Source organism: Schistocerca piceifrons, chromosome 8 (genome assembly GCF_021461385.2).
Source record: "Schistocerca piceifrons isolate TAMUIC-IGC-003096 chromosome 8, iqSchPice1.1, whole genome shotgun sequence".
Lineage (NCBI taxonomy): Eukaryota > Metazoa > Arthropoda > Insecta > Orthoptera > Acrididae > Schistocerca > Schistocerca piceifrons.
Window position 1 is genome coordinate 477,495,093 of NC_060145.1, and position 17,388 is coordinate 477,512,480.

Below are 17,388 nucleotides of genomic sequence, written 5' to 3' on the forward strand. Positions count from 1 at the left end.
TTATAGATACATATCACTAAAATTGATCTGCAATGGGGTTTTGAAACATATATTGCATTCGAAGAATACAATTTATTGACAAATAGTCAGCACAGATTCAGAAAGTATCATTCTTGTGAAACTAAACTAGCTCTTTATTCTCATGAAATAATGAGTGGTATCAACAGGGGATATCAAATTGATTCTATTTGTTTAGATTTCCAGTAGGTTTTTGACATTGTTCCTCACAAGCATATTCTAATCACATTGCCTGCTTATGGAATATCATCTCAGTTGTGCAACTGGATTCTTGAGTTCCTGACAAAAAAGTTACAGTTTGTAGCAATTGCCAGAAAGTCTTTGACTAAAACTGAAGTAATATCTGGTGTACTGAAAAAAAAAATAATGGTTACAGACCTTTTGCTGTTCCTGATCTACATAAATGACATGGAAGACTATCTGAGCAGCCCTTTCAGATTGTTTGCAGATGGTGCTGTCATTTACCATCTTGTAAAGTTAGCAGATGATTAAAGCCAATTGCAAAACGATTTACACATGATGTCTGTATGTTCCAAAAAGTGGGAATTGACTCTAAATAATGAAAGGCGTGAAGTCATCCAAATGAGCACTGAAATAAATCTGCTAAATTTCAATTACATGATAAATCACATAAATCTAAAGGTTGTAAATTCAACTAAATACCTAGGGATTACAATTGTGAATAACTTAAATTGGAATGATTACACAGATAATGTTGTCGCTAAAGCAAACCAAGGACTGCGATTTATTGGTGGAACACTTAGAAAGTGCAACAGGTCTACAAAAGAGACTACTAACACCATACTTGTCTACCTTCTTCTGGAGTATTGTTGTGCAGTATGGGATCCGCAACAGATGAGACTGATGGAGGACATTGAAAAGTTCAAAGAACGGCAGCTCATTTTGTATTATCATGAAATAGGGGAGACAGTGCCATGCACATGATTTGTGAAGTGGGGTGACAATAATTAAAACAAAAACATTTTTTGTTGTGCCAGAATCTTCTTATCTGATTTCAATCAGCTGCTTTCTCCTGCAACTGCAAAAATATTGTGTTGGTGCCTATACACATAGGGAGAAATAATAGTTGTGGTAAAATAAGTGAAATCAAAATTCACACAGAAAGATTTGGTGCTCATTTCTACCATGTGTTTTTTTAGAGCGGAATGGTAGAGAAATACACTGCCAAAAATGAAAAATTAGTGCACATGGAAAGATGACATCAATTTTGATCTGATGATGGCATATGCCACTTGGAGGATAATAGACGTAATGATAATGGTTTCAATGTTGTCTGCAAAAAGATAGCCATCTGTGTCTGCCCTTTAATAGAGAACGCTCTCAGCCAGAAGGTTCAGTGTGGTGCAAATACATGAAGCAAGCAGGCAACCATGCCACAGAGACACTCTCATGCTTTCTTCAGCTGACTGAGTGAGTCTGAAAGGTGTCAAAATGTGCCTTCCAAATGGCAGGATGGTCCTTTCAGAGAACTGCCACACAAGTTGGATGTGCTGCGTCAATTGTGCAACAATGCTGGTATCAGTGGCCAAGTGAATATTCTCACACTCGTGGACGAGGTTCTGGTTGTTCAGGTAGCACCAATGGCTGCAAGGATTGTCGTATTGTAAGGGCAGCAGTGGTAGATCGTGCAGCTACCACAGCTCAGATAAGAGGGCTTGTGAGCCCAGTTGTGTCAACATGAACTATTGTGAATCGGTTATTAGCAGTACGACTATGGGCATGCGCACCTCTAGTCCGTCTTCAACTCATGCTACAGCATAAATGTGCATGGCTCAACTGATGCCGTCAGAGGATCACTTGGAATATGGAATGGCACGCCGTCATCTTCAGTGATGAAAACACATTCTGCCTGCATGCAAGTGATGGTTGTTTGTGCATATGACATAGAAGTGGTGAATGCTGTCTCATAGGGTGCATTCATCCAAGATAAACTGGCCCTACCCCCAGGCCTTATGGTCTAGTGCACAATAAGCTACAACTCTCGTTCATCCTCGGTGTCTCTGGAGGGGCTGCTAACCAGTGCTCAGTACAAGCAGAATGGTGCAAGACATGTTCCTTTGCTGTTCTTGCAACAGGAAGGTGGTGTTTTATTCAAAGAGGATAATGCTCACCCACACACTGCCTGTGAAACTCAATGTGCTCTACAAGATGCACAGCAACTTCACTACTCAGCTGGACTTGTCTCGACTCAAGCACGTGTAGGATATGACTGGATGAGAAGTGACTTGTGCAGCTTGTCAGCCAACAACTGTCACAGCACTACAAGAACAGGTTGAACAGGTATGGCATAACATATCCCTGGACAGAATTTGCCATCTGTGTGACTAACTAGGTGACAGAGTCAGTGCCTGCATTGCCACCTGTGGAGGCTACACCACGTGCTAATATGGGTGTTCCAGCATGGGTCGATATCAAATACCTTGGAACCACTTGTGTTATTGATCTGTAAATGTAATCATTTCATGTAATATGCATGCACTGTTTTAGTAATAAATATTGAGTGAAATGGAAACCTCTGAAAAAGGTGTACTATTTTTTTTTCTGGTACTGTAGCTTGAAGACTTTCAGGCACTTAATTGTGAATTACAGAGTAATCATGTAGATGTAGATGTTGATGAAATCTAGATGACAAACAAAAGCTGAATGCAATGAAAATGAGGGTACGGAGAAGAGTGAGAGATGTGTTCAATGACTTTGGAAGTAAAATTTAGTCAACTGTTCCATCTGCAAACCCTAAGAGGTTTTGGTCTTACATAAAATCAATAAACAGTGAGAAATCATCTATTCACACACTCAGTGACCATAATGGCTCTGAAATGGAAAATAACATAGAGAAGCCCAAATATTGAATCCTGTCTTCCAAAACTGTTTCCCTGTGGAAGATTGTGTCATGACCCCTCCTTTTAATCATCATATGAATTTTGAGATGGAAGATATTGAGATAAATGATGGTGAAATAGAAGGACAACTACAATCAGTTGTAGTGGAAAGGCATCAGGACAAAATGAGATACATGTGAGATTCCACAGAGATAAAACAGAAGAACTTGCTCCTCTTCTAGCAGCAATTTATCTTAGGTCACCAGTGCAATGAAGGATACCTAAAGAGTGTGAGCTGTAACCATTATGTTGCTGCTTGCGAAGGTGGAGAATGTAAAGAAAATAGTCGTAATCACCAACCACTTCCCAGTGGGATGTCATCTCAGTATGTTAATTGAAATTAGATAAGCAGTGCTTGTCAATTTCTGTTATGATTTGCTATTACTCCAGACTGGTGTTGGAGAAAAGCATAAAGTTACAGACATGTGAGTGCATAATGCCATCAGTCAATCATGTCAGTCACGTTATGCTGTGTGGTTAACTGAGTGTCAGGCTTCATTTCTGAGGACTGCAGTTTCATTGGTGCACAATGAAAGATCTGATAATTTGCTTATTTTCCTTGGGATCTGTTGAATGACTAAAATACAGGCAGTTACATGAGTCATCATTTGACTTATCAATACCACAAAATTACAAGGCAGATATATACAAATAAAAACAGTATACAATTTTACATATTTTAAACAAATAGTTGGACAGGTCAGTTTCAAGTCATTCACATGGGAGTTATCTGTACACAATGCATTAATTTAATATCTAAGCAATATCATTGTTTCAAGGGTAGGAGGTTAAATCAGATAAATGATGTGTTTGCATGTGGGAATTGGTGCAGCATGTTAGTCCACTGCTGGATCGACATCCAGGTGGCTTCTTTGATGTCAACTGGTTGGGGACGACAGGCTGAGTGTGAGCGCTGATGTTTAAGATTGGGTGATACAGTTCAGTTCTGCAACAGTACCATTTATGTGTGGGTCCATCTACAGTTCAGTTTGCAAATGAGCGACACAGTGTGCATGTATTTTAAAGCTTCATTGTTGAAGGCTGGTACTGGAAACATGTTTTAAGGAGTCCTGTGCCTTGGAATCGATGGACTTCTGTTTGGTGGCACATCCTTAGGAGAAAACAGTCCTAGCTCTCCAGAAGGTAAATACACATTCCTTTACATGATGGAAATGCTGTCTTCTCATCCTAGTGGTTTTGCAGCGTTACACAGGGGACTGAGATTACATGCAAGCACCTTTTCTTCAACTTAAAAACACTCATTAGCCACTGGCTTCATAATTTGCTGTTATAGGTTTTTGGTTTATTTGGTTAAAAGTCCAAGTACACTTGTACAATTTCTTATGTTTATGATGAGTTTTTCACATTTTCATGCACTATTTCCAAGTCTCTTGCATTTACTTTCCTTGATCATCTATGTGTTATTATTACTATTGTTTTTACAAAGGTTAAAATGTTAGGTTATTGGCTTGTAATTTCAATAAGTTTTAAAGACTGGATGAAAGTGTTTAGACATCACTAAAACTAAAATTGCAATAGATCACATTCATATAAAAGACAGGTTAGAGAAATGCCACTACTGCACACCATTACCCAAAGTGTGTGTGTCCAAATTAACAAAACTTCCACTAAAAAACAGATTAAGCATCAAACAGACACAGTGGCTCAACTGAAGTGAGCAGAAATAAAATCTCAACTGACAAATTTCATGTCAGCAACACACTGCTCCCTTTGTTGCTTAGTATTAAAGAAGTACTCCTTGATTCTACTTTGTAAACAAGCTAGTGGGTTCAGTATTTGCGTGTCATTTTGGTGAAGTTTAGCTGGTTCAGAACATATAGTTCAGTGTATCTGTCTCGAGTTGTTCCTACATAAATGTTGCTCTTCCTGTAATATGCTATCATTCTACAGAATCATTTAATCAGTTTCATAACATTTTATGATTATCTTCCCTTTGCATGAAACGAGTGTCATAGTATTACTTTGCCATAGGCATGTTGGATGTTCAACATTGCTTTGATCTGTGGCGCACATCTGCACTCAGAAAAATAAATCCTAAACCTATTATATAGATAACTTGATCATGTTGTAAGTGTAGTGTTCATTTGAAAACAAAGTCAGGACATCTGATGCTTCAATTTAGGTATTTTTTACGCTTAGCTCACAAATTCGCAGAGTCATTGGATTAGTGCAGTAATTTAAGTAAGTCTACTAAGGTTTCATGTGCCCTTTCTCTCACTCAGAGTTTAGCATGTTGTGTAGGAGCCTTTTGTCGTGGATTATACTTACTTTTCAAGCTACTGATTTACAACATTTTGTGTAAGTTCAAATATTTTTAAATCTTTATGCTGATATAAACTTTGGATCTTGCTGGTTCTAGGCTTCATGAGTAGATAGCAAACAGGATGTGGAATTCATGTGATGATGTATAGTTTTTCATTAAGTAATAAACATTTGCAATTCTTGTATTTGAGCTGCAAAGGTTTTCAATGAGTTTTCAGTAAAACACAGTTCCTCACTTCATGATTTTGTATATGTTTGAGGTTCTTATAGTACCGTAATTTCCTAATGTGTGCCTGACGATTGTGTGCAACCAATACAGTCATTATCTTCCTTTCATAGGATTTAGTATTACATGGAATTTTTGAAAGAGGATCCACCCACTCGTTATTTTTATCACTGTTCAGCATCAAGTCTGCAGGAGTGTATTGTGTATCACAGATAGGAAGGTAATTCACTACTTGCTCAAATAAATCAAGATATTCTACCTAGTGATGTGTTGATTGTGTGTAGGCCTACGGATCCTCATAAAATAATTAACCTCATGGAATACTCATTCCATGAATTTCCTTGTGGGCTTTATCAGGATAATAAAATTATATGTATGTTATTTTCTTGTAAAAACATTCTCCATTTGTACCCAGTAAAGTATGGTTTGACGACTGTGCTGTTTGGTCCCCTCACTCAAATCAACCAAACATCCAGTAAAGTAAGGTGCATTATCGGTTAACAGTGTTCCGGGTTTTCCTGCTGTCAAAATGTAGTTACTTGATAAGTTTGCCTTCACTTTCATACACTGTGCATACACACTAACAGTTTGTGTTGGAATGCCTTCTGTACAACAATACGTTACTGCTTCTTTTACCCTGTTTTGAGTGTGAATAGAGGGACAAGGCTGGTACTACTCCAATTTTGATATCAAATTGATATCAGATTATTTAATTGATCAATTAACTACCTCCTTCCACCATCAATCCCACCCCAGATGATGTCATGAGTTTTCCCCAGCCACCATGTAGGTCCTTACCCCTTCCCCCTCCCCTTCCCCCCACCTGCCCTATTGGTGGGAATTTCAAATTTTAGTGGAAAATTCAAAAAATGGTGAAAATTTGAAAGATGGTGGGAATTTCTTTGTCCAAACACTTTGCTGATATTGTGTCTCACTCCCCCCCTCCCCACCTGGGAACTTGTGGGAAATTCAAAATGGCAGTACCCTTACTGGGAATCGAGCCTCGGCCTATCTAGGCAGAAAGCCCAAGTGCACCCCCCATCTACAGGGAAACTGTCCAGCTGGAGGAGAGGAAGGTTAGCTTTGTGTACTTTATTAATTTTGGTGGGAAACTGTAGTACAGATTGGACCTAATTACATAACTGATCATAAACATCAGGCCTAATTATACATCTATATGTATAATACTCCACATGGAGTGGCTAAAATTTCAATACAGGTAAAAAATTGTCGATGTCATACAGTTGATGTTAGCCTTCTGGGGAAAAAAAATTCACAATACCCCTCGAAACTAGAGGCAGACATACTCAAATAAACTCTACGTAGGATGATCCCTTCACCTAGAAGCTGGTGGGAAGAAGGCTGGAGATGAAGGTACTATCTTTATTTTTGCGGGAAATGAGTTCAAGTGACAAGATGTTGACATTGAACATACAGCATACAGCATACAGCTGAGGACTATGTCTATCACTTTTTGACATCAGAGTTCACTACAGGCACCTCCTGCTGTATTGCTCGACAAACACCCTGGTGCTTCGAATTGAAAGAAATGGTACTCTCTTTATTTCTTGACAACTTTGCCCTATTCCATTGCCCCTGAGAGGTCACCTTAGTATAGTTGCTGAATAATCCATACATAACAAGAAGGGATAGGGCAGCAAACCATTACTGAAGTGTAGGAAGGCCAATACATACTGCTGCAACTGATGGAAAATGCTTCACTGTTCCAATTAAACATCAAAATAGTCGTGAAGAAACCAGCACTCATAAAAAATGGGTCATGATGCGACACATGTACAAGGAATTGAAAAAAAAAAACATTGTAATACCATAATTATTGCAAAAAACTGATCCCCTAAACATTGCACTAGGAGAGAGGGGTGGAAACTGCATGTGTTCACATCAAACTGTGGTCATGGACTAACCAACTTAGAGCCAGTCTCACCTCCCCTCCAATCATCCCTCATCCCTCTTTCTCCACACTGTAGGTAGGGCTACAGATCTATTCTATCATGTTGCTTTTTCTAACATCTGCGGGCAGCTGGCACCACTTCTGCGTGCAACTGCCCAACTCGCCCCAGCAAGCAGGCACTGGCCAGCAGTAGCTAGAGGCTCTCTGTTTCCTTAAGCAGGCAGTCTGAGCACTCAGTGCTATCAGTGCCAACAAAAGCTACACGTACACAATAGCCCATGACTCCAGTGGGCCACAGAACAAAGCCAAATAAATGACAGCCATCCCAAACTTGTGTGGTTTGTTGTGCCACACTCACCCTGCTGCAACTGATTGCTTCCATTGGCACCCACCATTCTGTGAGAAACACTTGTATCTGTTGTCAGTACACCCCTTATAAGTGAGAATCTATTTAAGAAGAACACAATTATGACAGAAAAACGGCATGGGCAAGAAGAAAATATAAAAATAGGCACAGTCCATTTCCTTTTAATTTTATCAGCAAAGTAGGTATAGTTTGGCAGCATTCCTCATATTAAGATTATAAATTGTCATGTACATGGGCATTACATTCTGTTCAGTTGCTTGAATTATTAATATAGAACAGCATCTATACAGCCATTCTTTTACGCTCGACTGCAGGATGCCATTCACATCCCTCTCTCCTCTCTCCTCCCTCCTATTATTTTGTGACATCCAACAATATGAAAAAACAGCTACCGCCTTACCTCTGTTTACAGATGACCAAAATGTGGAGCTAGAAATACGGAAAATAGAGCAAATGCACTGCATCTGAAGAATATATGGTTTTAAGTGACTGGATGCATTCGAGCACAGTGCTATACTATACTCTCTGACTAATGTACTGTTCTGTCTCATACATAAGAATAATAGTCACTAAGGGCTGTCTCTCTCCATCAACAGACATCTAACACACAAAATAGTGGTATTGGGATGATCACGTGCCATCATCGTAGATCTTTAAGAATATATAAGAGATGTGATAGGTGCATCAGGGTTCCTTGGTTTGTTGTTATTACTGGAGAATGTAGACAATCTTTTTGGTAATATAACTTGCATGAAAGATGTTATGCTCTTTATGAGGAATTTAAATGTGCTTACACACCCTACAGAACTGTTTTGCGAAGAGTTTTTTGCTCTTTGCACAGCTGTAGCACTGTCAGAAATAAAGTACAAGTGGTTGAGATTGAGACTTCATGATTGGCAATATGCATGCAAAGTCTCTATGTGTATATGTGTGGTGCTGAACTGTTCATTTATAAATTACAGTGCCAGAGAAATGCACTCCATAGGTAGGGAGAAGGGGAACTCTTACTGTCTAAGATGCTAAGTGCACTTGACACACTGTCAACTAATGAATAATTTATTACTAGTGTAAAAAAATTACCCAAAATCCACAGTTTGTAGATGTCCTGTCAGGGTTATGAGAACATACCAGAGATGGAACATATAAACAAAGTAGTAAAGTTCATCTGGTAAGCAATAAGAACATATACCTATGGGAAAAATACCAGAGCAGCAAAAGAAGTCAACTCTATACACATCTCAACTCCCCATTGCAGATCCGTACACAATAGAGTGGAAGTCAAATGAACATGTAGAATTGTTTCCAGACTTTGAGTTTCCATCAAGTGCATCACTACATGAGTCTGCAGACAAGTTCTCTGATGTGTCATAGCAGCACATGGAATTGTTTCCAATGTATCCATCATCTGCAGCAGTTTTTGAGTCTCAACTAGGTATGAAGTGAGTGTTACTATACTTTTCATGATCATCCTATTCAAAATGCATGCTTGTAGATCATTGGGAAGAGGGGAATTCTTAGGATTTTTTAATAGGTTGTTGTATGGGATGCACAAATATGCTAATAGAATATTGAAGAACAGATGAGTATGTCAGCAATATGACCATATACATACAGAAAACTACCAAAAAAGTATAAAAAAATGGCATAAAATCAGTAAAGATCAAGAAAAACATGATATAATTATGACAAATTGATGAGAAATATGTAAAATTGAAGGAAATATGACAAAATATGTAAATTATGAAAACTTTGCGAAATTATGTAAATTGATGAGAATACATAAAATTAAAGAAAAATTACCCTGAAATGTGGGGAATTGAGGTGGGTTGGGGGTACCTGGATACTCATGACTGAAAAAAGCGTAAAAATTATGCTCTACCTGCATTCATTTTAACCCTCCATCTCCCCCTGTAAACAATGTGGCTTTTTGTAACATATACTTCAACAAAGGCAATATAAGTATTACAAAGAAGCACAATATTAAAGCAGGTGGAACACATGTATCCCAATCCAGGACAGTGTTCTCACACATGTAGTTGAATACAGATATTACCGAGTTATGGTTGGTTCCCACAAGCAATGTTATTCCATGAGTATTTAGGAGAAGAATCAATGTGTTTAATAGACTTAAGCTGATCCCTAGAGTGTTATGTATCTGCCTTAATAGTATAAGGAGGATGTACTCTAGAGATATGGTGTTAGGAAGAAATTTGTATATTATCCTACACATGAGCAAAACTACCTACCATGTGACCATGACTTCTGTGTGCAAGAGGAAGGCTACCAGGGCTGTGGTGATGCTTCTATAAACAGCAATAAGACTGTTACATCTCCTTTTGCAACTGATCATGGTGCTTACATCCTTGCAAGAAGTTGCTGTTCTTTTGTGTGCATCTTCATGCAGCAGGGGAAGGATGGTATCTCAGTGTACCAACTATCGAAAATTTTCATGCCGTGTTTCCTCACATGTCTGCATCTGTCAAAACCACTACTATTACTAGTAAGCACAACTGACATGGGAAATGTGATTGAGGGTATACATGTTCCTGACTTAAAAAGATGTATAAAATCTGTCAGTTTCCTAAGAGACAGAACAGCAGTCTTCTGACTTCATTCTAGTTGGTTTATAAGCAGATTGAGTGGCAGATACACATTGATGATACCTTCATAGTGAGAAACAGCTTGATCACTTCCTAGGACCTCTGAATAGTGCAGAAGGAAGTAGTTCATATTAAAGTTTGTCACTGTAGTGCAGGGCTTCACAACATATGTGCTCGCGGAGCAAGCTGTGAGCAGCAAGGCGCAAGCACGGAGCAGCGCAAGCACACTACCCCCACTACCGGACCAGAGCGGAGAGTGGGGAGAATTATTACTGTGACAAATGAAACAAATAAAGCATAATGTACACATGCCACATAATTTTATTAGCTTAGTGTACGCCTCTACATTCGTATTAATTTGTGAACTGTTACACAATAAAAGGTGTCACTGATGTGTGGGATTCTCTGTTATCTTGTACTTTTTGCCCTTTACAATTGCGTCTATGTTCGGAGTAATTGTTCTTGTGCATCGTAGGCGCAGTGTGCAGTTTAAATTTTGATCAGCCAATGTTTTTCTCAGGCACGTCTTGTTACATTTCATTGCAGAGAGCAGTTATTCACAAACATACATGGAACCGAACATTGATATTATTGTAGCCGCCAGTTTGTGCAAGTGAGGAAATCTATCCTGAGGGAAGTGTCTGTAAAATTCTAAAATGTTTTTCTTGTTCTGAAATTTGTCTCTGTATTCTCTGTCACACTGCAGGTCAATAATTTCTAGTTGCAGCTCAGGACGAATCTCTTCAATATTCGCTGAATATGGAGAGGAGAACAGATCAGAATCACTGTCTAGTGCTGTCAGATCTTGAAGCATTGATCAAATTCTTCCTTAAGGGCAACTAAACTATGTGAATAACGTTCACAGTCTTTGTGAACATCTTGCATGGATGATAATTTAGGAAAATGAGCTAGATTTCCTGTTTCCAACTGACTCACCCAAAGTGTCAATTTCATTTTAAAAGCTCGTATTCGATCTATGAAATGAGTAATTAGCAGATCTTTACCTTGTAGTGAAATGTTCAAAGCATTCAGATGGCTAGTTAAATCTGCTAAGAACGTGAGATCACATTTCCATGAAGGCTCTTTCAATTCAGGAACGCACATGTTATTTATTTCCATGAACATATTTATCTCATCTAACAGGCAAAAATTCGATTTAATAATTCGCCACGACTAAGCCAGCAGACCTCGCTGTAATAAGGCAGGCTACCAACTGGCTTTCTACATCCTCAAGAAAGCTTTTAAATTGTCTATGTTGTAGCCCATGCTTCCTTATATAATTGGTTGTATGAACAACAACACTCATCACATTTTTTAGAGTGATACTCTTTGCACATAAGTTGTCCTGGTGGATCACACAGTGAACGCCCCTGATTTCATTCGGCATGGTCGGTTTTTGCATTTTCTCCTTCAACAGCGCAACGAAACCTAATTTTTTCCCTGTCCACACTGGTGCACCATCTGTAGACACTGAAACTAAAGAATTCCACGACAATCCTATATTTTCAACACTTTCTTCAACACTACTTAAAATACACATCCGGTTGTAGTGTTCTTCATGGCTACTATATTGAGGAGCTCCTTCCTCACCTGAAGATCTCTATTAACATATCTAATAAATACGGAAAGCTGCGCTGTTCCAGTGATATCAACACTTCTGTCCAGAGCTAGAGAATACGCCATAAAATCTTTATAGATATTTGCAAGCTGGCTCCGGACGTCATCTGCCATGTTATGTATGCGACGCATAATGGTCATGTCAGATAATGGCACAATCCGAAACTGTTCAACTTGAGATGGACACAAATGTTCCGCTGCAACTACCAAACATCTTTTATTAAATCGCCATCAGTGAAGGGGCGCAGGGATTTTGCTAAAAACAAAGCAATTTTGTAGCTCACTCTGAGAGCTGCCTCAGTTGATTTTTCTTCGGCATCCAGATCTTCTTCAGATAGCTTCCTTTTAAGTTTAATAACTTCCTGTGGACGATCTGGTCCATCACATTATCCACTTCCGTAGTCTTTCGTGTGGTACGACATATAATGTCGCTGCAAATTAAATTTCCTAAAAGAATTCAGCGTTTTGTGACATACTAAACATTTTCCAACACCATCTTTTTCTGTAAACAGATACAATTCCTCCCAATGGGGGTTGAACTGCGAAAGCATGGTTGGGGTTACACAACGGCGACTTGACATGATTGTTAACCAGCAAAGTGACTGTTAGAGCTGATCGTAGTACTTTTAATATTACACTACATAGTCGGTGCAAATTCAATAGGCACGTTGCGGTCCTATTCATACGTGCGCGCACATTTCCTCTCCCTCCCCTCCCTCCTTACTCCGCGACCTTGCACCTGCTCGTGAGCACGTGCCTGAGTAGACGCGAGTACTCGCGCTCAAAACCGGCCAGTTGTTAAGCCCTGCTGTAGTGATTTGGGTCGAATACTTGCAAGGTGATTGTATGTCAGATGATTGGTGTATATGACCTGCGTTAGAGTATTAAAATTGGCTAATATGATGGAAACCATACAGCTTTAACAAAATAGCATTTTTAGTGGCACATCCATGTAGCCTTGGGAGTCTGTGTGTTTATGCTCTACAATCATTTCTCTTTTTCCAGTACCTTTTTGGTACTGATTCCAGACATTGGAATAATACTCTATAATTGTAAAATGTTACAAACTCCATCTGCTAGGAGCTCCATCATGCATAAACCACACGTTTCTTCTTAAACATCTGTTATATCACCACAACACTCTCCTGTATACATGAGACAACATCCAGATAATTAATGCAACCCAAAACAGGTAAAGTCAATTGCACTAAGAATTGCTGGAAAATAGCAGGGGCATTAGTCAAACCAAAAGGGAGACACAAATATTGATAGAGACCAAAAAGATAATTCATAACCAGGGCTCACTGAGAGTCTTTGTCCACAGGAACCTGAAGATATGCTTCAGACAAATCAGTTTTAGAAAAGTATTGGCCACCTGATATTTTTGCTAATAGTTCCTCCTGGCTTGAGAGAGGATATGTATCCACAATTGACTATGTGTTGACAGTAGTACTGAAGTCACCTCAAGAGATTAAGTTTCCTTTAAACCTCCAAAAAATGGGTCTGAGAACCCCTCAAACAGTGTTTCCAGTTGAGAATATGATACCTGACTGGGCACAAGGTGTGCTGCTTCAGTGATAGAAAATCGAAATGCCTGAAAACCATCCATTCCAAACAAGTTCTCAACAGTGACATCAGCAACTGCCAAAAATATAATGGTATGAACCACTGACTTGTAAGAGGAAGATGCCATAAATTGTCCCAACAGTGTAATGCTCTGTTTCTTATAACTTACCAGCTTCTGTGTGACTGGTGTCAACCTCTACCCAGAGCACTTGGTGAAAAAAACTTAAGTTGATAAACATGGGAGAAGTCACAGGTTTTGGAGTCACATAGTTCATATCCATGTCCATATAACAACCTTCAGCATATGAACAGGAAGGTAATGTGGCCTTTCTTCTGACAAGTGTTACATGTAGCTCAGTGCTTAGGGCACACCAAACATTTGTGCTGAACAAAACAGAAAGGACAAAATGGAAACAGAGATTGCTGATGCTGGCACTGTGGTCGTCACAGCTTCATGGGCCACTGTTTTGCCTTCTTTGATGTCTTATAACTCTTCATTAACGCAGGTGACAAAACTCAATAAACATGCAACTTCACCTTCCATCACCTACTTTCCTTTTCTGTAGATGGAATTTTTTTACCCAGTTGACATCAAAGAAGGATCAGTGCCTAATGCTAAAATTGAACTTATGATTTATACACAATTATGTACACAAAACAAAATTTGGTATGAAGAAGAGAAACATGTGAAAAGTAGTTCCTATGATCTAATTAAAATACAAAACTCAACTCAAATAACTTAGTTTTATTTAAAAATTAACAGTAGCAAGGTTATTACCTTTTGTGAATGTGTGTGTTCAATGTGGTAAACACACATGATAATGAGCAAACATTTGTAACATCTTAGAAGAAAAGTCTTCATGAAAAATATGGATCCATTAAAACTGGACTGTGCAACTAATGTAACATTTCTTCATTTTAAAGAAGAAAAAAAGTTAAAGGTCAAACTGATCTTACAATGTGTTCATATTTAAGAAAAGGAAACTACAACTCCTTTTTATGATGTCAACACATGTAGACTGATTTCTCTTTAACTTAAAAATTGGATATTCTTTGCCTCTTCCTACAAGTTTGAAGCACAAAAATATAGGTTCTCAACAGGGGAAGAATTGTACACAATTTTCAGATCACAGTACTGTTTTAGAAATATGTTGCACTGGTATGTATTGTGGAAAACCATCAACTGTAACTACAGTTCAACACATTTACTATCTATTACCTCAAATGTTCACTTCACAAATAGCTGCTTCTAAAATTATTTTGTCACTAAAAACTCATCTTTACAATATAAAAACATATCTTATTACATCATATCAGGTACGTCACATTTACATGTGGTATTGAAAATATGGAAGACAGCAATTTAGTAAACTGTGTCAGATATTGTTTGTAAGCTACCTCTGTATAGTTCTTTTATATATATATATATATATTTATAATTTTCTATATCTGGAAACAATTGCAGCAATGATGTTGCAAGAAAAATTCTTAATGAATAACAGTTTCACAGCTGACCATTAGTAAAATGACAACATTCCTATGAACATTACATAAGGCGACCCTGAACACCAAAAACTGACCTCTGAAAGTAACTTATGCCTCAACTAATTACGTTCAGTTGTCTTAAATTAACACACACTACTGCAGCGGGTATGCAGAATAGTTTGTTTAGAATATTCTTGAGGCATCACTTACAGATGAAGTGGTTCATAATCACAATGCAGTCATGAATGGTATTCACCTAACATATCACTGAATGACCAGTGCACAGTGAAGATATGTTCTGTATATAATATTATATGAAAGAAACATAACACTAAACACACTGGTCACTCAACTTTTTCACGCAGTATTTCCCATTTTATACATACAGTATGTATGTGCTGTGCACACTTTTATAACTGTATATGCTTTTATATTTGGCTTTAACATGAATTATTTGCTAGAAAATAAAATAATTTAGAGGCCTATTGCAGAGTCTGCATGATACTATTATGTTCTTCGGATACAAAATTAATTTAAACTACATTAACTTTATTTTACAATATGTAGAATTACATTTTAATTTTTAGAAAAGGCAAGTTTTCAAACTGTTGTACAAAATGTATATATATGTCGGTGTGCTGGAGATTGTACCAGAGTTGAACTGGAACAAAAGTAATGTTCTCACAGGTGACATAAATTTTCATTTTAAAAACATATGTTTCACTTCAAATACAACATAAAACAGTGCAACAACAATTCTTTTACCAAAGTTGTCTTTTGTATGCTGTTCAACAGTCTTAAATACTTTTCTTTCACTTTAAAAGAAAACTGAATATCCATTTTTCTCAGAAGTTAAAATTCATTTCCTTCTCACAGTTTTAAAGAAGAGAATGAATAATTGGGTGCCCAATGACACCTTCTACCTTCAAATTGCCAGGGGCTGCTTTGGTCAATTATGTGCAACCTTATAAGTCCAATAAGCCTCTGCACTTCAACTAGCCCTATTCCTCTGACTATCTTACACTCCATTGTGCCCTTATTTTTGGCATACATGTAAAGCTGAACTTCATGTAACATGCTGATCTATAGACTGCTGGGAGCAGTTCCTTTCAGCATGTGTCCCACCACAGACTTCTATTTGAAGTTCTGACTTGAGTATGTTATACAACTTTCACACAAGAATGGTCTTTATGATCACACAGAAACCTCATCAAGAGCAGAATCCATCATGATCTTTGTACACTCAGGCACATCACTGAAATCCTCATCTTCCTCAGCAGTTTCTTCTTCAGCTTCTGGTGGAGGAACAAGTAAGGAGCTGTAGTATAAATCTAGCTCTTTTGCCCTCATGCTGTGTCTGAAACAAGAAGAGAGAGAAAGCTACTTTTATCTCTTGTAAAAGTGAACACTTGAAAAGTTTGGAAGAAAATTACCAATGCACTAATCTTTAAGAAAATAATGAGAGAAATTTGAATGGAATGAGTATTGTACACTTATATTTTAACATTTTAAACTAAAAAAGGCGTTCAGTGAAATGTGTTGCAAACAAATTTGTGTCCATTTAAATAAATTTGCTGCTGTTCCTCACCTGCGCACAATTTGTGCTGCCTCTGCAACAGGTCCCACTGACTGAGGGAGATACTTGAAGTCATACATTTGCCCTCCATTTGATGCTCTTTGAACCCATACTCTTAGGAGCACAATGGCAAATAATCCAACACCAACAATGAATGATAAATACACTATCACCTTTTCTAAGACTGGTAGTACATTGAGGTACAGATAGTAACGTATGTTAAGAAACCGTGGCAAGCCATACATACCCTGAAAAAGAAATAGGCAATGAGGAAACAATATTTGCAGTTACTGAGAAAACAAATATAATCATGATATAAAACAATTATTTTCTATTCACTTTCAGGTACAATGACACTTCCCCTGGATTACTTTATTGCATTCAGAATGTGCTTCACTTGGTCTTTTTTCAATTTCTTTTTTGAATTGGAAAAATGTACAATTAATCATCTTATTTTGATAGCATCTACCTTATTGAAAGTAATGTTTTGCTTTAGGGTGCAAAGATGAATAAGTTTTATGCTTCTACAACATGCAAATCATCAACATCATCATCATCATCATCATCATCATCATCAATCACCATTATCACCCTCATCATCATGATCATCATCATCATCATCTTGAACAGTTTTCAGCCCCAGGCTGGGTCTGTTTGGAACATAAGCCTCACAATCTAGTCCTGTTTACCCACCATATTTCTGCATTCACTCTGGTCCAGACATTCCTTCACACCTTTCAGCCCTCTATCCCTGGTCTTTCTCCTGGTCATTCCTCTCACATCTCAATTTTGTGTATCTTCTTGAGAATCTTCTTATTTTCCATTCTCTTTACGTTCT

General features: G+C 37.9%; 1 protein-coding gene across 1 annotated transcript in view; it reads right to left on the bottom strand.

The window, feature by feature from the left end:
• Window positions 1–14,319: 14,319 nt before the first annotated feature.
• Window positions 14,320–17,388, bottom strand: part of LOC124711904 (scavenger receptor class B member 1-like) — a 204,910-nt gene continuing 201,841 nt past the window's right edge. Inside the window, exons 10-11 of the mRNA XM_047242156.1 lie at window positions 16,563–16,798; window positions 14,320–16,331 (exon numbers count right to left, since the gene is read on the bottom strand). Of these exons, the coding sequence (XP_047098112.1) occupies window positions 16,169–16,331; window positions 16,563–16,798 (399 nt within the window). The 3' untranslated portion in view covers window positions 14,320–16,168. The remainder of the gene's footprint in view (window positions 16,332–16,562; window positions 16,799–17,388) is intronic.